Source organism: Canariomyces notabilis, assembly GCF_033297395.1.
Source record: "Canariomyces notabilis strain CBS 508.74 unplaced genomic scaffold N656scaffold_12, whole genome shotgun sequence".
NCBI lineage: Eukaryota > Fungi > Ascomycota > Sordariomycetes > Sordariales > Chaetomiaceae > Canariomyces > Canariomyces notabilis.
In genome coordinates, this window is record NW_027041834.1 from 425,601 (window position 1) to 441,116 (window position 15,516).

Sequence of the window (15,516 nt, forward strand, 5' to 3'; positions counted from 1 at the left end):
TATAGAGTATAGACCCCCTCCCTATCCCAATCCAAGACAAGCTCCGGTTCTCGGTCACGACAAAGAGAGGTGCTACATACCTACCATTACCACAGTATAAGGTAGTGATACCTCAGCTATCATTATCCCCAAGATGGATACAGAAAAGACCACCGTCAATGGGGCGACGTCGCCTCAAAGACAAGTATTCTTCTTGTAAGTGCGCCACAGCCGAGCCAGCTTTGTTTTGTACGAATCCACTCTAACCGGGCTCAGCGACATTGACAATTGTCTTTACCCAAGAAGTATGCCGTCTGTTCTCTCTCAGAATCATGATGGTCCAGCTTATTGACTGAGACTCGAAAAGGCGCAAAGGTGCAGGATCTCATGGCCGAACTCATCGACAGGTACTTTGTCACACACCTCTCTCTCCCATGGGAGGACGCCGTACGGCTACACAAGGAGTACTACCAGAACTACGGTCTGGCCATCGAGGGTCTGGTAAGGCACCACCAGATTGACCCCCTGGATTACAACGCCAAGGTCGACGACGCGCTTCCGCTCGACGGCATCATCAAGCCTCGGCCCGAGCTCAAGAAGCTTCTGGCCGACATTGACAGGAGCAAGGTCAAGCTATGGCTTCTGACAAATGCATACTTGAATCATGCCAAGCGGGTCGTCCGACTGCTTGAGGTGGAAGAATTCTTTGAGGGCGTCACATATTGCGACTACAGCTCTATTCCGCTGGTCTGCAAACCACAAACGGACATGTACCACAAGGCGATGCGGCAGGCCGGGGTGGAGAAGTATGAAGACTGCTTCTTTGTTGGTAAGTTACCAGTGAGATGATCGCGTCCGCACATGTACAACAGTAGCGCTAACCTGCTTGGAGATGACTCATACCAAAACTGCAAAAAAGCACAGGAGCTCGGCTGGACGGTGGCCCACCTTGTTGAGGATGACATCCAACCCCCCAAGACTCCAGCCTGCAAATACCAGATTCGACACCTGAACGACTTGCGGACGACGTTCCCCCAGTTCTTCAAGACCGACAGCCCCGAGACGAGCTGAAGGATAGATATAATCACCTATCACTCATAGATGTATTCGCATAGACACGATTAGAAGTGACGGCCACGACAGCTGCCACAGATCATATAGATGCCGGATGAAATACAGGCATGATGACACACCAGGCCATCGATACCGTCTTAAACCAGGCCCACCAAAGTTTCCAGGAAGCCAAACCAACGCCGCGCTGTAAAACCTCATATAAGTATGACCGTAATGCTGCCCGCCCTACCGATGCAATTCAACACCGCACTCCAAACGCCCAAGTTAACCATCCCCTAACCTAGATCAGGTAGGCCTCCGGATGCTCAAAACAAGCCCGTCTAGCCTCTTGAGCACCTCGTCTCTTTCTTTGACCGCCTCCAATCTTTGCGCCTCGGCTGCCGCAATCTCCTCTTCCAGATCCCGGATCATCTGAAGCTGGTCGCGCTCACTGTTGTCTAGCCCGGGAAGTGTTGAGATGAGGTACTCTATCTGTTGTTCCTTGGTAATGAGATCGCGTGCAATCTCGAGCTGGCCGGCTTTGAAGGTTTCGGGGTCGAGGGTCTCAACTGAGTTGGGGATAGGGGGTTAGCGCGCGGTGGAAGGTGGGCGTGGGCGGGGCCTTCCCAACCTTCTTTGGGCTGTTCCGCTTTTAAGTCAGGAATCTTATCCCCCGGCCCAAATGACTTGAGGTCATGGTGTCGCTCAGTATAGTAGAAAGCCGCTATGAACATGGTATAGAGCTGGTTTAGTGGTAAGCATGTCGGGTTAGCGGCCTGTTGGAGGGCTGAGCAGGAAGAGGGGCAGTGGGATTGCAATGTCGGACCTCATCCATAGCCTCCTGCAGCTGCGTTAAGCGGTCGGCCATTTTTAGGGTAAAGAAGTGCTGTCTCTTGTTTGCGTTTCAAGGAAAACAGGAAAGATGAGAAGGTGTTGTCGTGTGTCGAGTGCTGGGACGGGAATTGTGGTTGTTACTAAGGTATTGTATTGAGGATCCCTTGTACTGTTGTATGTATGTACAATACGGTACCTCCGGTCCAGGAAAAGAGAACTCAGAACAGTGCTTGGCAGCTCTGATAGCTCTGATAAGTTTGAGCTTGTGCCGCGTTAATAAGTGTCAATCGCGTCACATTCCTTGGACCTAGAAATGTCGTCGCAGTAACTTTTCTGTCCACCTCTAGTAGTCTCTGGAATTGACCTAGCCCCGCTGCAGTCTCAGGATGCGCGCTGGTCTTCTTCCCCGACTTCTTTACCCCAACCCACCAGCTATCCTCTCCGCTCGGTGCCTCTTCTCAACAACCACCACCCGTCCCTCGGATCCCGTTGGCCAAGAACAGCAGCAACAGCGCTCAGAAGAGCAACAAGCTCTCGACCAAACCAGCCCCCTGATCTACCCCGCCTCCCCGTCCCAACAGCACACCGACCTCTCCTCCTTCCTCTCCTACGCGGCGCGCACCAACCTCTCTCCGAACTCCACAGTCTACATAGGCACACACTTCGAGTACACAGCGCTGAACGCGCTAGCCTCGTACGGCTTCTCGTTGAGGCGCGTGGGGGGCAGCTCAGACTACGGCATCGATCTGCTCGGAACGTGGTCGCTGCCGGGGCTGCTGCCCCGCCCGCTCAGGGTCCTGGCGCAGTGCAAGGCCGTGCAGCGGCCCGGCCCGCATCTCGTCCGGGAGCTGGAGGGCGCGTTTGTCGGCGCGCCGGCCGGCTGGCGCGGCAGCTCCGGGGTGCTCGGCCTGCTGGTGACCGAGCGCGCCGCCACCAAGGGCATCCGAGACGCCCTCGCCCGGAGCAAGTGGCCCATGGGTTTCGTGGCCTGCTCGCGCGCGGGTAAGGTGGAGCAGGTGCTCTGGAATGAGAGGGCTCAGGGGGAGGGGTTGGAGGGTGTCCTGGTCGGAAAGAGGTATACTGCTACTGGAGAGAGAGAGGTAGCATTGAGTTGGAATGGTGGTAGTTTACCGCTGGCGGAGGGAGCCGGGGTTGAAAGGTGAGAGTCAGAAAGGATGGTCTGAGATCGACATTCTGTGTAGGGTGGTGATGGCGGAGGGTAGGCTCAGTAACGGGTAAGTTGCTGGAAAGCGATGGGAGTATTGGCGCTGACGGCAATACAACGGCTCACACTAGGCGAGATCGAGCAATGCAGGTGCTGGGACCCGAATGTTTCAGTGTTACAGTCCTCATAAGACCCTAACTGATCGATTCGGCAAAGACCAAGACCAGCCCGCAAGCATGCCCTTGGAGGCCTGACGCTGAGCACATTAATCTATCCAAGAATAAGCCGCAGCGAGTGGCATCAACAGAGTCGCCTGATAAAGCAAGTTGGAATGCTAAAGTGGACAGGCCTTAGTCCTCCCAGATGGCCTGCCTTGCCCTCGCAGCCTCTTCTTCTTTCTGGCGTTCGCGTTCCTTCTCCTCCTCGCGCCGCTTGCGCTCCTTCTCGCGAATTGCGCGGTCATATGCACGCTGCTCTTCCGTCTGCTTTGGCGCCTTCATGCCTAGCGCGCTGGCAATCATGCGTCGCGCCACGGCATCGGTCTTTTCGGGTCGTCTTGCAGACGGTCCGGTACCTGTATGCGGCCCTTCATCTGCCCCGTCCAACGAAGGGATTGTGAAGCCGGGCCCTGTGATGGCAGAGGGAGAGAATGGCCGCTTAGCAGCTCCTGGCGACATGGGTGTAGGCGGCGGGGCCGAGGTGCCGGCGTGGTTGTTAACCACAGGTGTCGCCTCAGCTTCTGATGCCGAACCACTATCATCCTCAGCCTCGTCCTCCCAGCTATCGGCAACCTCTATGTCCTTCTTCTTCTGACGCTGAGGGGTCGCTTTACTCGCTGCTGTTGCTGTGTCCAGCCTGGCTGTTTGGAGGGATAACTTCTTGACCCCTGAGGCGATGTCGTCCGCTGCTTTGGTCGCCATGCCGAGTCTTCTATTGCTCAAATGTATTATGCACCAGGCACGTGTGCAGAAAGGAGCAGGAGCGGGAGAGAGAGCGGTGCTGGACAATGGTAGGATGGGGAAGGAGGAGGTGTCCTCTTCTTGCACACAACAATGATGAGACTCTGGGGTAGGACACTGATTGTGCCACAGCCACGCGGGCAGAACTCCAGAGACACCTCAAATGAATATATTCAGCGACCGTACAACGGAGGGGATATTGGAGTTTATGTGATTATATATAATGTCAGATGTCTTTATCGTTCTCCTGCGGCCGATCTCTGGCGGAGGCAGCCTGTTGAATCCAACATTGAACCAACAACACCGGATGGACGACAATCTGCTGTCTATTCAGCCAAGTGGACAAAGCATGCGGTGCTGTCGGGTGAGGGTTCCCAAACTGCGTGAAAGTGCGGGGGTGGGGCACAAAGCTCTCAATAGGTTGTGGAGCATAGGGATCCGATTGGGAAGCCACAATGAAGTCACAGTGGCTGTAGCTTAGGTATGTGGCTGATGCGCCGTAGGTAACCATGTAATTACGTACCTGAATACCCCTGTCAGCGCGTCACAGGCGAAAAATTGCGGGCAGTCGCCAGCAGATTCTATCTCCGAAGAGCGCATTCACCAGTTCAACTCCACTGATTATTCAGACGCCTTTGCCATGGGTTCTCGCCTCCCCAGTCCTCGAAACTGCCATTGACTCTTCCGCCCCGGCGTGACTTTGCATTTACTTTTTATTTTGTATTATCTCACCTCCTTTTATTTCTCGGCTCCGCCACGAGATATCCCCGAATCTTGCTGCGTCCCCGGTTGTATCATTCCTGACGTCAAACCGCGCCGCAGCTCTCTTCCTCACAGTGCCTAACAATGCTGCCTCGACAGCGCGTCCTACGGTTACCCGCGCCGACGAAGCCTTTTCGGTTACTAGCTACATCACGGAGATTCAGCTTATATTTGGGGCGGGCGTCCTTAGTACGGCAGGGGCAGCATGCTGTGTCTGAATTGCGAAACCCTGTAAGAGACAACCGGCCGTCGTCGGTTTCTAGTTTCTCCACATATGCTGCCTTAAGAAAGGACAAAGCGGGGTTCTTTGATGGATCTATCGAGCCGTTGTCCGAAGAAGAGAAGAGAGCAAATCGGGAGAACGCTGAGGCCGAGGAGGGGACCGTTGCCGAGACCAGGACATTCGGTTCCGATGCCCCGTCCGGAGGCAATGGAAAGGGAACTCCGGAATCACCGGATGGCCGAGGAAGTGCTGCTAGCGGCGCCTCGTCAAGCTCTGCCGGGGACGGCTCGGGGGATGGAGGCAGACGGGGCCGGAAGTCCGATAAGGCCCTGGCCAAACCGGTTGTGCCTGAGACGTATCCCCAGGTCATGGCAATACCAATCGCCAAACGGCCCCTGTTTCCAGGGTTCTATAAGGCTATCACCATCCGGGACCCCAATGTCGCTGCGGCCATCACAGAGATGTTCAAGCGCGGTCAGCCATATGTTGGTGCGTTCCTATTCAAAGATGAGAACGCCGACGACGATGTCATCCGCAGCCCCGACGATGTCTACGACGTTGGTGTTTTCGCCCAGATAACCAGCGCGTTCCCCATGACCTCGCCGAGCGGCGAAGCAGGTCTTACAGCCATTTTATATCCCCACCGTAGGATTCGTATGTCCTCCCTGATCCCTCCAGGGGGCGCCGAGTCCCCCAAGGACACAGTCACAGAGGAGCCCGCCACGCCGCCGGAGCCGATTCCGAAACCGGCCGAGGAGACGCCGCAAAAGGGAGACGTGGTCGCGAGCTTCGAGGAGAGTGCTGTCGTGCAAAAACCGGAACCGAAAGAGAAGCAATATGAGCCGACCTCATTCTTGAAAAAGTATCCCGTTAGCCTCGTAAACGTTGATAACCTCACCGAGGAGCCTTACGACCCCAAAAGCCAGGTGATTCGTGCTGTTACCAACGAGATTGTCAACGTCTTCAAGGAAGTTGCCAGCATGAACAGCTTGTTCAGGGATCAGATCTCGACCTTCTCAATGAGCCAATCGACAGGCAACGTCATGTCCGAGCCCGCCAAGCTCGCCGACTTTGCGGCTGCTGTTTCTGCTGGAGAGCCCGCCGAGCTCCAAGAAGTCTTGTCAAGTCTGAACGTTGAGGAAAGGATGCACAAGGCGCTGCTGGTTTTGAAGAAAGAGCACGTCAATGCCCAGCTGCAATCAAAGATTACCAAGGACGTCGAGAGCAAAATTACCAAGCGGCAACGCGAATACTGGCTGATGGAGCAGATGAAGGGCATTCGGCGGGAGCTCGGCATCGAATCCGACGGCAAAGACAAGCTGGTGGAAAAGTTCAAGGAAAAGGCTGACAAGTTGGCTATGCCGGAAGCGGTACGCAAGGTGTTTGATGAAGAGCTGAACAAGCTCGCCCACTTGGAGCCTGCCGCGTCCGAGTTCAACGTTACCCGCAACTACTTGGACTGGCTTACACAAATCCCTTGGGGACAGAGGAGCACCGAAAACTTTAGCATCAACAACGCCATAAAGGTTCTGGATGAGGACCACTACGGCCTGAAGGATGTAAAGGATCGCATCTTGGAGTTCATCGCGGTGGGAAAACTACGCGGCACCGTTGAGGGCAAGATCCTCTGCTTTGTCGGCCCTCCGGGAGTGGGTAAGACAAGCATTGGTAAATCGATTGCCCGTGCGTTGAACCGGGAGTACTACCGGTTCAGCGTCGGCGGCCTCACAGACGTCGCCGAGATCAAGGGTCATAGGAGGACTTACGTCGGTGCCCTACCCGGCCGTGTTATCCAGGCTCTCAAGAAATGCAAGACCGAGAACCCTCTGATTCTCATCGACGAGATTGACAAGATTGGAAGAGGCTACCAGGGAGACCCTTCCTCGGCGCTTCTGGAACTCCTGGATCCTGAGCAGAATAGCTCATTTCTCGACCACTACATGGACGTTCCAGTCGATCTTTCCCGAGTTCTTTTTGTTTGCACAGCGAATATGACTGACACAATCCCTCGGCCCCTCCTTGACCGTATGGAAGTCATCCGACTTTCGGGGTACGTGTCAGATGAGAAGATGGCCATCGCGGAGAGGTACCTTGCCCCGCAGGCTAAGGAGCTGGCCGGGCTCAAGGATGCCGATGTGGTGATGAGCAAAGACGCGATTGAGGAGCTTATCAAGTCGTACTGCCGGGAGGCTGGTGTCCGGAACCTTAAAAAGCAGATCGACAAGGTTTATCGGAAAGCGGCGCTGAAGATCGTCCAGGATCAGGGTGAGGACGCTTTTCCCGAATCACAGGCCCTCACCGACGAGGGCAAGGCGGCCCTCGAGGAATCCAAACACGAGCACAAAGCGGAAGAAGTCACTACCGAGGCATCTGAAAAGGAAACGACGGAACAGCCGAGGGTGCCGTTGAAGGTTCCAGACAGCGTACATGTCGTCATAGATAAAGATGACCTGAAAGACTATGTCGGGCCACCTGTCTTCACATCAGACAGGCTGTACGATGTCACCCCACCAGGTGTCACCATGGGCCTCGCCTGGACGCAGCTGGGCGGCGCTGCCATGTACGTTGAGGCCATCCTCCAATCCCCCCTTAAGCCGTCAGGCCGGCCGTCTCTGGAAATTACTGGTAATTTGAAGACTGTGATGAAGGAGTCTTCTGCCATCGCGTACTCGTTTGCCAAATCGTGGATGGCGAAAGAATTCCCCAACAACGACTTCTTTGAGAAGGCCAAGATCCATGTGCACGTCCCCGAGGGTGCAGTGCAGAAAGATGGGCCATCGGCAGGTATTACCATGGCTACGTCGCTCCTGTCACTAGCACTGGATACTTCAGTTCAGCCCACTGTCGCCATGACAGGTGAATTAACCCTGACGGGCAAGGTGCTTCGCATCGGAGGTTTGAGGGAAAAGACAGTGGCCGCGCGGCGGGCTGGCTGTAAGATGATCATCTTCCCCAAGGATAACATGTCAGACTGGCTCGAACTTCCAGAGGTATGTATATGCCCGTTCTGGTCATAGATGCACGTGGATGCACCATGCTTACCTGTTTACGTCGCAGAACATCAAGGAAGGGATTGAGGGCCGGCCAGCTAGCTGGTATTCAGAAGTCTTTGACCTCATCTTCCCCGAACTGGACAAGGAGAAAGCCAACAAGCGCAGAGTCAGTGGGGACGAGAAGGCCAGCGACGAGAGCTCGGACAAGGACGAAAAGAGCGATGACAGCGAATGAATGTGCTTGCTCTGGACGGCTGGGAAGATCAGGCAGGCCACCAGGATGCATACGCCGGCCTTGATCGCCCTGAGCGAATTACAGCATGTTATCTCTAGGCAGCTCACATATAAGCTGCCAATGGATACATTGCCTGCACCCGCCCCCATAGTCTCGTCCCTATTGGGAGGTGCGGACGGCAAAACAGACCCCGCGGCGTGGGGGAAAGCAACATGGACTGGTGAAGGGGAGTGGATGGAACGCGGGAGAAGGGGAGAACTCTCGCGAGAGGGAGCATTATCCGGCGTTACAACGGCAAAGTGGAATCCAAACTAAAGGGACTGGACAACGAATTCATGGATTATAGACGGGTGGCTCGTTCTCCAGACTTTGCCACGGACTGCATGCGTGGACTCGCTTGTAGATGAACATCTTCACTCTTTGTAATGTAGTACATCTTGGTTTACTTATTGGGGAAGCTGTTAGCGGTCTGCTTGGAGTGTATGAGTAAGGTAGTTGTTCGGGGAGCCAGGAGGACGACGGCTAGAAGCTGAGTTTTGGGCATTGGAGATAGAGCTGTGCTAGGTAGCTTTGCTCCATGTTCTCCCGATCTCCTGCTTTCTATTCTCTTTCTGGGATGGAGGAAGGTGGAGAAAGGACGCTTGCGAGGAAATGATCTGGTGTGCTTCTGCTTGCTACATGGCGAGTGTCCCAAGTCGCATGGATGTATGTATTCATGGCCTCCATAGTCCATTACTACAGATCCGCGACGCCAGCCCTAACACTATATATGACTGAGGAGAACACGTTGGGCTACAGTGACGAGTCTTGGTATGTTTGTGTATTTGACTGTCATTCTTGATATTGAGGGATATGATGCCGGTGAACCGTGGTCCTTGGATGATTGGGCTCGGAGGCTGCCCAACTGGACAAGATGAGGAAGCCGAGTTGTCGACCGGCTGTTCAGTGATGACGGGTGCGGCAGCGAGAGTGTGGGACTGGCAGCACTTCTCTTACTCTCTCCCCACTGCGGCTTATATGTGAGGGCTACATCCTACTGGTTCTCCTACACTATGAGATCTGCGGTGGAGTAGGGGGAATGCTTCCCTCCACCGTTCTCTGCGCTCAGGGGTAATTGCTGGGCTGTCAAACACAATGAATAGATAGCCGGCGACGCTCATTTCTCCTGCACAGATGCGATTCTTGCCAGATGGCTGTTTCCCGGCGCAGCAAGGCGGTCCTTTCCAGGGGCTCGAAACACCCACGAAGGAAGCATTCGACAACCAAGCTGGAGTGTGCCTTGGGCACTGGCAATTGGCGGACATCTGCCGTCAGCTGCATGCAGCCTTGGTTTGTTACCGTGGGATTGGTCTGCGTATTGCGTTGCTGGCATGCTTTAGGCATCAATCACGTTGAAGGAGACTGCATACAGGGCTGGCTCGTCTCATGTAGTATGGCTGGCTAGCTGCAGCCGATGCAGGCGTGCCTCGTTGGCGTTGGGAAAAGAGTGGAGAGCGGACCGGAGCACAGAGAGATCGGAGCTGGGCCACCGGTTCGCGGGGTTAGATGTGCTCCACCACACACATCCATGGATACCACCTTCAACCCCACGATCCCCGAGATGCACCGGCCCGGCCCAATGCGATCAAATCAGAAAGGAGACAACCGCCCCATTAGTTCGGTCAGGCCGACGTTGGGCCTGTGGCTGATATGAGTTGGTCCATAGGCTAAGCCAGCGTCGGGAAGGCACCGCGAAGGGGTCAAGCGATGCTTCACTTGATGAGATAGGGATCAGGTTAGGCTGAACGGTGAACCACGAACCATAAAGTATTGGGCATCTTATCCTTGGAACCTTTCCAGGTTGTCATTGAGTTGCGAGGAATCACGCCAAAATCACCTATCATTGATTTGTGTGCAACCCGAGATCCATACCAGCCGAGGGCAATGGAGAGAACTAGGAGTTGCTTCCTCTTGTCTTGTTCTTGAGTGCTCTTGATCTGCTTCAGCGGTGAGCTGTTAATTATGATGGGTCCAATCAGCGAAGGCTCTTTCCCTAGTGTCAGTAGCTGTCAGCTAGGGCGCAGCTTCAAGTTAAAGTAAACTTGATAATTACAGTACACACTTTACAGTAAGATCGGTAACAAATACGAAAATTACATGAAGTACGTTTCTGCCAAGACCTGAGCCTGAAAGTAACTACTCTCGTTCAGTTCGTTACCTGCTCAACGTCATGGCAGATGCTGCACGCACCACGCCACTTGAAAAGTGCAAGTAATCTTGAATGTCAATACTCTGGGAGATGGCTCAAAGTACACACGACTGCAGATGGCATCCCAAAGTAAATCGAGACGACTTGTCACAGGGATGCAGACCAGGGATGGCAGGTACATGCATGGTCTCCCTCGTACTTGCCCATAGCACCGTAACACGTGTAAAACCCCACTGGCACCCCAGCCTCCGCCCTCCCCCGACCCACCATTGCCTGACGGCCGGTCCAGGAAACCCGTCTTTGGTCTTGAACGATACCACGGTACTGTAGTGTACAGAGGGGTGTATCTCAGGTCTCTTCTGGGCACGAATTGTAGCAGAGCATGCAGGAGGTAAGAACGCAAACAAGACGAGGTTCCGATGAGGCATAATCCCGTGTCGGAGCTGCAGCAATCAGGTAGGTCTTTCGCTTTCCCTTGTAGTAGAGGACTCGGTATCCCGTCCCGTCTTCTCCCACCATCCCACCTACCTCCATAGTACCACAGTACAACCTGGTTTTGCCTTGCATGGCCATTGAACCCGGCCTGAGGCTTGCCCTTCCCTTCCCTTCCCTCCACTGCTACATACCACCCTTTGCTGTCCATTTTGTCGACTGGTTGGTGTTCGTCCGCTCACTTAGTAAGGCTTTTCCCCCCAATTATCCGTATCCCATATGGTCCTACCCTCCAAGACACCAAGCCGACACCTGCCGACCCAGATGTCTCCGAATCGTTCCCCGGCTCAGCAGAATTTAACAAAGGCAGCGCAGACCGAGCGAGATTGACAGGAGTCCAAGAAGGAAAAACGAGCACTTTACCCTCCGCCATTCCGGTTGTCATCCGGCTTTGTTAGGCCAGCCTTCTCGCCGCCCTGCTCCTGTGGCGCGCTGGACGAGGCGTACATTGCACGGCCGGTTCAGGCGGCGGCCGCTTGGCTCTCTGACGCACCATTATCACGCCTGGTTCCTCGTATCGCTCGCATGCATGGCTCTCTGTGCTTGATGCAAATCCCGCGAGATCTTTGTTCGCGTGTTTTCAACCTGCCCGTCTTACCTTGATTCACTCCACACTCTTCGAATTGTTTTGGCAAAGTTGACGGCAACCAAGATTGAGGCACAGGGGAAGGAGGGACGGAGGAAGAAGGCTTCGCGCCAACCTCCCGGGCCCCGGTCTCTCATTAGACACCACAAGGCTCGCGGAAGAGCGCCGTCAGGCTGAGACAGCTAATGGCTCAAACCCAACCAGATGCCTTGGCCACAGCCACGGCCTCCATGATGGATAGCAACGGCCAGGCGCAACAACAACAAAGTCTGTGGCGCAGGCTCTTTTCTGGCCGGGAGAAGGACAATGGGGCTTCATCTGCGCTATCCGACGTGTCCATCAAAGGGCAGGGTGCCGAGCAACAGGACGACACCAAGGCAGGCCTCATCCGACGAGTTTCTCGAAAGGTGGTGCCCGGTCTCCCCAGGGCTCCGACCTTTAAGAGGCAACAATCGGAGCTGCGGAGCAGGCTGGAACCTGTTCGTCCCACCCCGGCTGAGCGGAGAGCTGTCTCCATGGATAGACGCATGCACGGCTCAAATAGCGCTTTCACTCAGTCAAATCCCAGAACCAGTGCTCCAGATTTCTTGCACCACTCCCTCAGCGTCACGCCCTCCCCGCTCTCACGGCCCACAAGTCCTATCGACGGCGTACTGGATAGCACTGGGGATCTGAGTGGCTTTGCTCTAGACATGGACCTGGATGACCATGGCCCAGTGCGCGATGCCGACGCTAGTTCCAAGCTGGATGTCCAGTCCATGACCACCTCCCAGTACGATGCAATGATTGACGACGAGCTGGAGAGGATATGGATTCTGAACCTGTCGATGCACTTTCGCGATAAGTCCAAGAGGGAAAAGTTCTTCGTCACCTACCGCGAACACGAGCACCTCTGGCGACGTGTCACCATCTCGCTTGACTACCGGTGCGCTCCTGAGCCCTCGTTAGAATTGGACCTGGCCCATACCAAATTCCAGCGTGACAAGAGTGCAAAGATTTATGACGCCATTCGGGAAAGTCTTCCCGATATACAGTTCTACGACACTGTAACCAATCTCAAATTGGAGACCAAGGACGGGCGACTACACGTGCACGTTGTGGAAGATGTCAATGTACGCTTGATTTCCTAGGGGGAACCCCTTCCTCTCCCCCACTACGCCCCCGACTTCCTCTACTGACTGCCAGAAAGGAAATCATCCATTATCCGTCAGTGCGCATGATCCAGCATATGAACTGTCGGCGAGTAAAGGAGCGAGAGATCCAGTTTGACTCGCACATGTCCGGGTTTGTATACAAAGTTCGAGTCCACGGCAGGCAGCTCATAAAAAAGGAGATTCCAGGTCCAGACACGGTCGAGGAGTTCCTCTACGAAATCAACGCGCTCAACTCCCTACAAGCTGCGAACAATGTTATCCAGTTCTACGGCGTCGTTGTGGACGAGAGGGAGGAACTCGTCACAGGTCTATTGATTAGCTACGCAGAGCGGGGAGCCCTCATCGATGTGATATACGATCACGATCATTCACTACCCTGGCCGACTCGGGAAAAGTGGGCGAGGCAAATTGTCACCGGGTTATCCGAGATCCACGAGGCTGGCTTTGTTCAGGGCGACTTCACCTTGTCCAACATCGTCATAGACAAGAACGAAGACGCCAAGATCATCGACATTAATCGGCGAGGTTGCCCGATCGGCTGGGAGCCACCGGAGGCAACGCCCATGATCGAGAGTGGGCAGCGAATTTCCATGTATATCGGGGTCAAGTCCGATCTATACCAGCTCGGCATGGTGCTTTGGGCCCTAGCAATGCAAGAAGACGAGCCCGAGGCATTCGGTCGCCCCCTGAAGATCGACTCGGGCGTCCAGGTGCCGGCCTGGTATAAACGCGTTGTCGATACTTGTCTGAGCGTTAACCCCCGAAACCGACTCCACGCATGCCAGCTGCTGTCCTGGTTCCCTGACCGCGAAGAGGAGAGCCACTATGGCGCTCCGAATGGGTCCTTTACTTCTCTGAACGACGACATAAGTTCACGTCATGACTATATCCCTGATCATTTCCCAAATGGGGTCCCGCGCATCATGACCGTCCACCCGCCGAACGATTGGGCATATGTCGGCTGGAATGCCCATTCCGTACCCGACGACTCATATTATTACCCTGCGAGAGGGAGGTCCCCGCCATCTCCGATGCCGAGCAACCAGGGAGATTACAAATCCTTGCGGTATGGGCCGAGGATGCACACTTGGTCTGACACGTATAATCACGCACTGACGGTGCCGTCGGTCGGTAATAAACCATCAAGCAACTTCGGGGGGCACTCCAGCGCCCAGATGAGAAGGAGTATGGAGTCGTTGGGAAAGTATCCCGATAGAGTGAGCATTGACGACGAATCCCTGGTAGCGGATCAACCACGGTCCTTGCCATCAAACAAACCCCAGAAATCTCGAGACAGAACCCAGGCTCAAACTTCGCTGAATGCGGACAAACAGAGACGCAGCAGCTTAGGAAGCGTCGAGTCCAGCGTCGACACCCCGGTACGGGATTCAGGACCAGCGGACAACAGCACCACGCGGAAACCAGCAACAGGACCAGAATCTCAAACTGATAGCGGCAAAGATGTCACCGACCTGGCCAGCACCCCGCGGGAGAAACAACTGGCGGGTGTTATTCCACGCGATGATAGAGAGGAGGCGCGGGGGCAGAGTCATGGCGGCAAAAGGTCCATTGGGACAGCGGAAGGAGGTGTCACCACATCAATGGGCTTGTCAATGCCGACGCTCGAACCCGACGTGGGGGTCTCCAGCGACAACGAGAAAAATGACTGCTTCAGCGGGCGCCTCGCACAGCCCGACGACTTGGCGGGCGTCGGCTCGGCGTATGGCCTGCCGTTTCCCGACTCCTTGACCGGCAATGAGAAACGACGGATTGACGGCGAAATGATTCTTGATGATGAACTCGGCTTGGACCTGGACGCGGGATTGAGCCGTCTGGCGGTTGGGGCCCTCGACAATCCCGGACGATGATCGTTTATTCTTTCTCTGGACATTGCGACGGTGAAGAGTGGCATGGGGATATATGGCGTAGATGTGGAAGATGGGAATGGGTTATGGGTTATGGGTTATCCTTCATCGGATCTTGGTTATGCATGGCATTGGACACGTCTCTTCCCATTTCTTGAGCAGCGCCAGCCTTGCCGCGATGCATTACCCCCTTTTTGATCTTTTTCTTGCGCCGTTTGACTCCAGAGGCCCATTGCACTATCAGCACCCGAGGTACCTATCAGGCTGGGTGTTAGACGGTCGGATGGGCTTGTGAATTGGGCTCGGCTTGCGTGACAGGGGCGACGGCGGCTATTTGGATGATTTGACGAGACTTCCTTGGTCTTCTCCGTTGTTTTACTCTTATTTCATTGCCCCTTTTGAAGCATCTTGTATACCGTTGGGCGGCTCATTCTCGATTCCATACAAGCAATCATTCGCAGTCATCATGAACTGGAAAAATGGGGTGACGGTGCGTTGTAGTTTATATATCTGAGGTTGGAACATCAGGCCGGGACAGGGACCATGTATACAAGTAATTTCGGTGTTGGGAGGGTACTCTTGCTTGCCTGGAAACTTGAGGTGCTTCTTCATCCTCGTCGGCTTGAAATCTTCCGGACGCTTGTCATGCCACGCCATCTAATCCGTAATTGATATGCAGTAAATCAAGCTTGTCTATCATTAATCACTCCTTGCTAGGTATGAACCTGCGCATCTGCTTGCTACTATGCTCACAGCTCCCGGCTTAGATCTTCGGATTATCTAATAAAGTGCGGATTTTTCAAGAGTGTTAAGCTGCTAGGTATGGCTTTACTACCTAGCTGGTTGTGCATAGGTATACACGTTTCGTGGCCGAGGATCTGCTAACGTTATGGCTCGTGAAATCGTGAGAAGCGATGGGAACTGGTAAACCGATCTCATCTCCTTATCAACTTTCGTCCTTCGTGGTACGGAGGTACCGGGTACCTCCGTAGTGATCTCGGTAGTCCCGCTAGGTGGGTCAGAAATAT

At 54.6% G+C, this 15,516-nt stretch overlaps 6 protein-coding genes across 6 annotated transcripts; 4 read left to right on the forward strand and 2 right to left on the reverse strand.

The window, feature by feature from the left end:
• Nucleotides 1-133: 133 nt before the first annotated feature.
• On the forward strand, nucleotides 134-1,050 carry N656DRAFT_709899 (pyrimidine 5-nucleotidase; the record flags this gene model as incomplete). The annotated part of the gene is made up of 4 exons (XM_064811627.1): nucleotides 134-195; nucleotides 256-284; nucleotides 347-808; nucleotides 872-1,050. 4 exons carry the CDS (start codon nucleotides 134-136, stop codon nucleotides 1,048-1,050), a joined length of 732 nt encoding a protein of 243 aa, XP_064669754.1.
• N656DRAFT_845493 (CSE2-domain-containing protein) lies at nucleotides 871-1,970 on the reverse strand. Its single transcript, XM_064819203.1, has 3 exons — nucleotides 1,859-1,970; nucleotides 1,664-1,775; nucleotides 871-1,601 (listed from the first exon to the last, which is right to left on the reverse strand). The coding sequence occupies exons 1-3, from the start codon at nucleotides 1,898-1,900 to the stop codon at nucleotides 1,339-1,341; spliced, it is 417 nt and encodes a 138-aa protein (XP_064669755.1). The 5' UTR covers nucleotides 1,901-1,970; the 3' UTR covers nucleotides 871-1,338.
• A 447-nt stretch (nucleotides 1,971-2,417) lies between these two features.
• On the forward strand, nucleotides 2,418-2,996 carry N656DRAFT_683502 (uncharacterized protein; the record flags this gene model as incomplete). The annotated part of the gene is made up of 1 exon (XM_064810592.1): nucleotides 2,418-2,996. A coding segment is annotated over one exon (579 nt), but the record flags the coding sequence as incomplete, so codon positions are not given.
• Nucleotides 2,997-3,381: 385 nt separating this feature from the next.
• Nucleotides 3,382-3,951, reverse strand: N656DRAFT_798533 (uncharacterized protein; the record flags this gene model as incomplete). Its single annotated transcript, XM_064817770.1, has 1 exon — nucleotides 3,382-3,951. One exon carries the CDS (start codon nucleotides 3,949-3,951, stop codon nucleotides 3,382-3,384), a length of 570 nt encoding a protein of 189 aa, XP_064669757.1.
• Nucleotides 3,952-4,836: 885 nt separating this feature from the next.
• N656DRAFT_798534 (ATP-dependent protease La) lies at nucleotides 4,837-8,203 on the forward strand (the record flags this gene model as incomplete). Its single annotated transcript, XM_064817771.1, has 2 exons — nucleotides 4,837-7,965; nucleotides 8,033-8,203. 2 exons carry the CDS (start codon nucleotides 4,837-4,839, stop codon nucleotides 8,201-8,203), a joined length of 3,300 nt encoding a protein of 1,099 aa, XP_064669758.1.
• A 3,451-nt stretch (nucleotides 8,204-11,654) lies between these two features.
• On the forward strand, nucleotides 11,655-13,759 carry N656DRAFT_710290 (kinase-like protein; the record flags this gene model as incomplete). The annotated part of the gene is made up of 2 exons (XM_064811660.1): nucleotides 11,655-12,581; nucleotides 12,659-13,759. Coding segments are annotated over 2 exons (2,028 nt in total), but the record flags the coding sequence as incomplete, so codon positions are not given.
• Nucleotides 13,760-15,516: the final 1,757 nt, after the last annotated feature.

Coding starts and splice junctions, on each gene's coding strand:
- N656DRAFT_845493 (XM_064819203.1), bottom strand. CDS start 1,900: ATGGCCGACCGCTTAACGCAGCTGCAGGAGGCTATGGATGAG. Junction 1,776..1,858: donor TGCAGGAGGCTATGGATGAG/GTCCGACATTGC, acceptor CCACTAAACCAG/CTCTATACCATGTTCATAGC. Junction 1,602..1,663: donor AGCGGAACAGCCCAAAGAAG/GTTGGGAAGGCC, acceptor TCCCCAACTCAG/TTGAGACCCTCGACCCCGAA.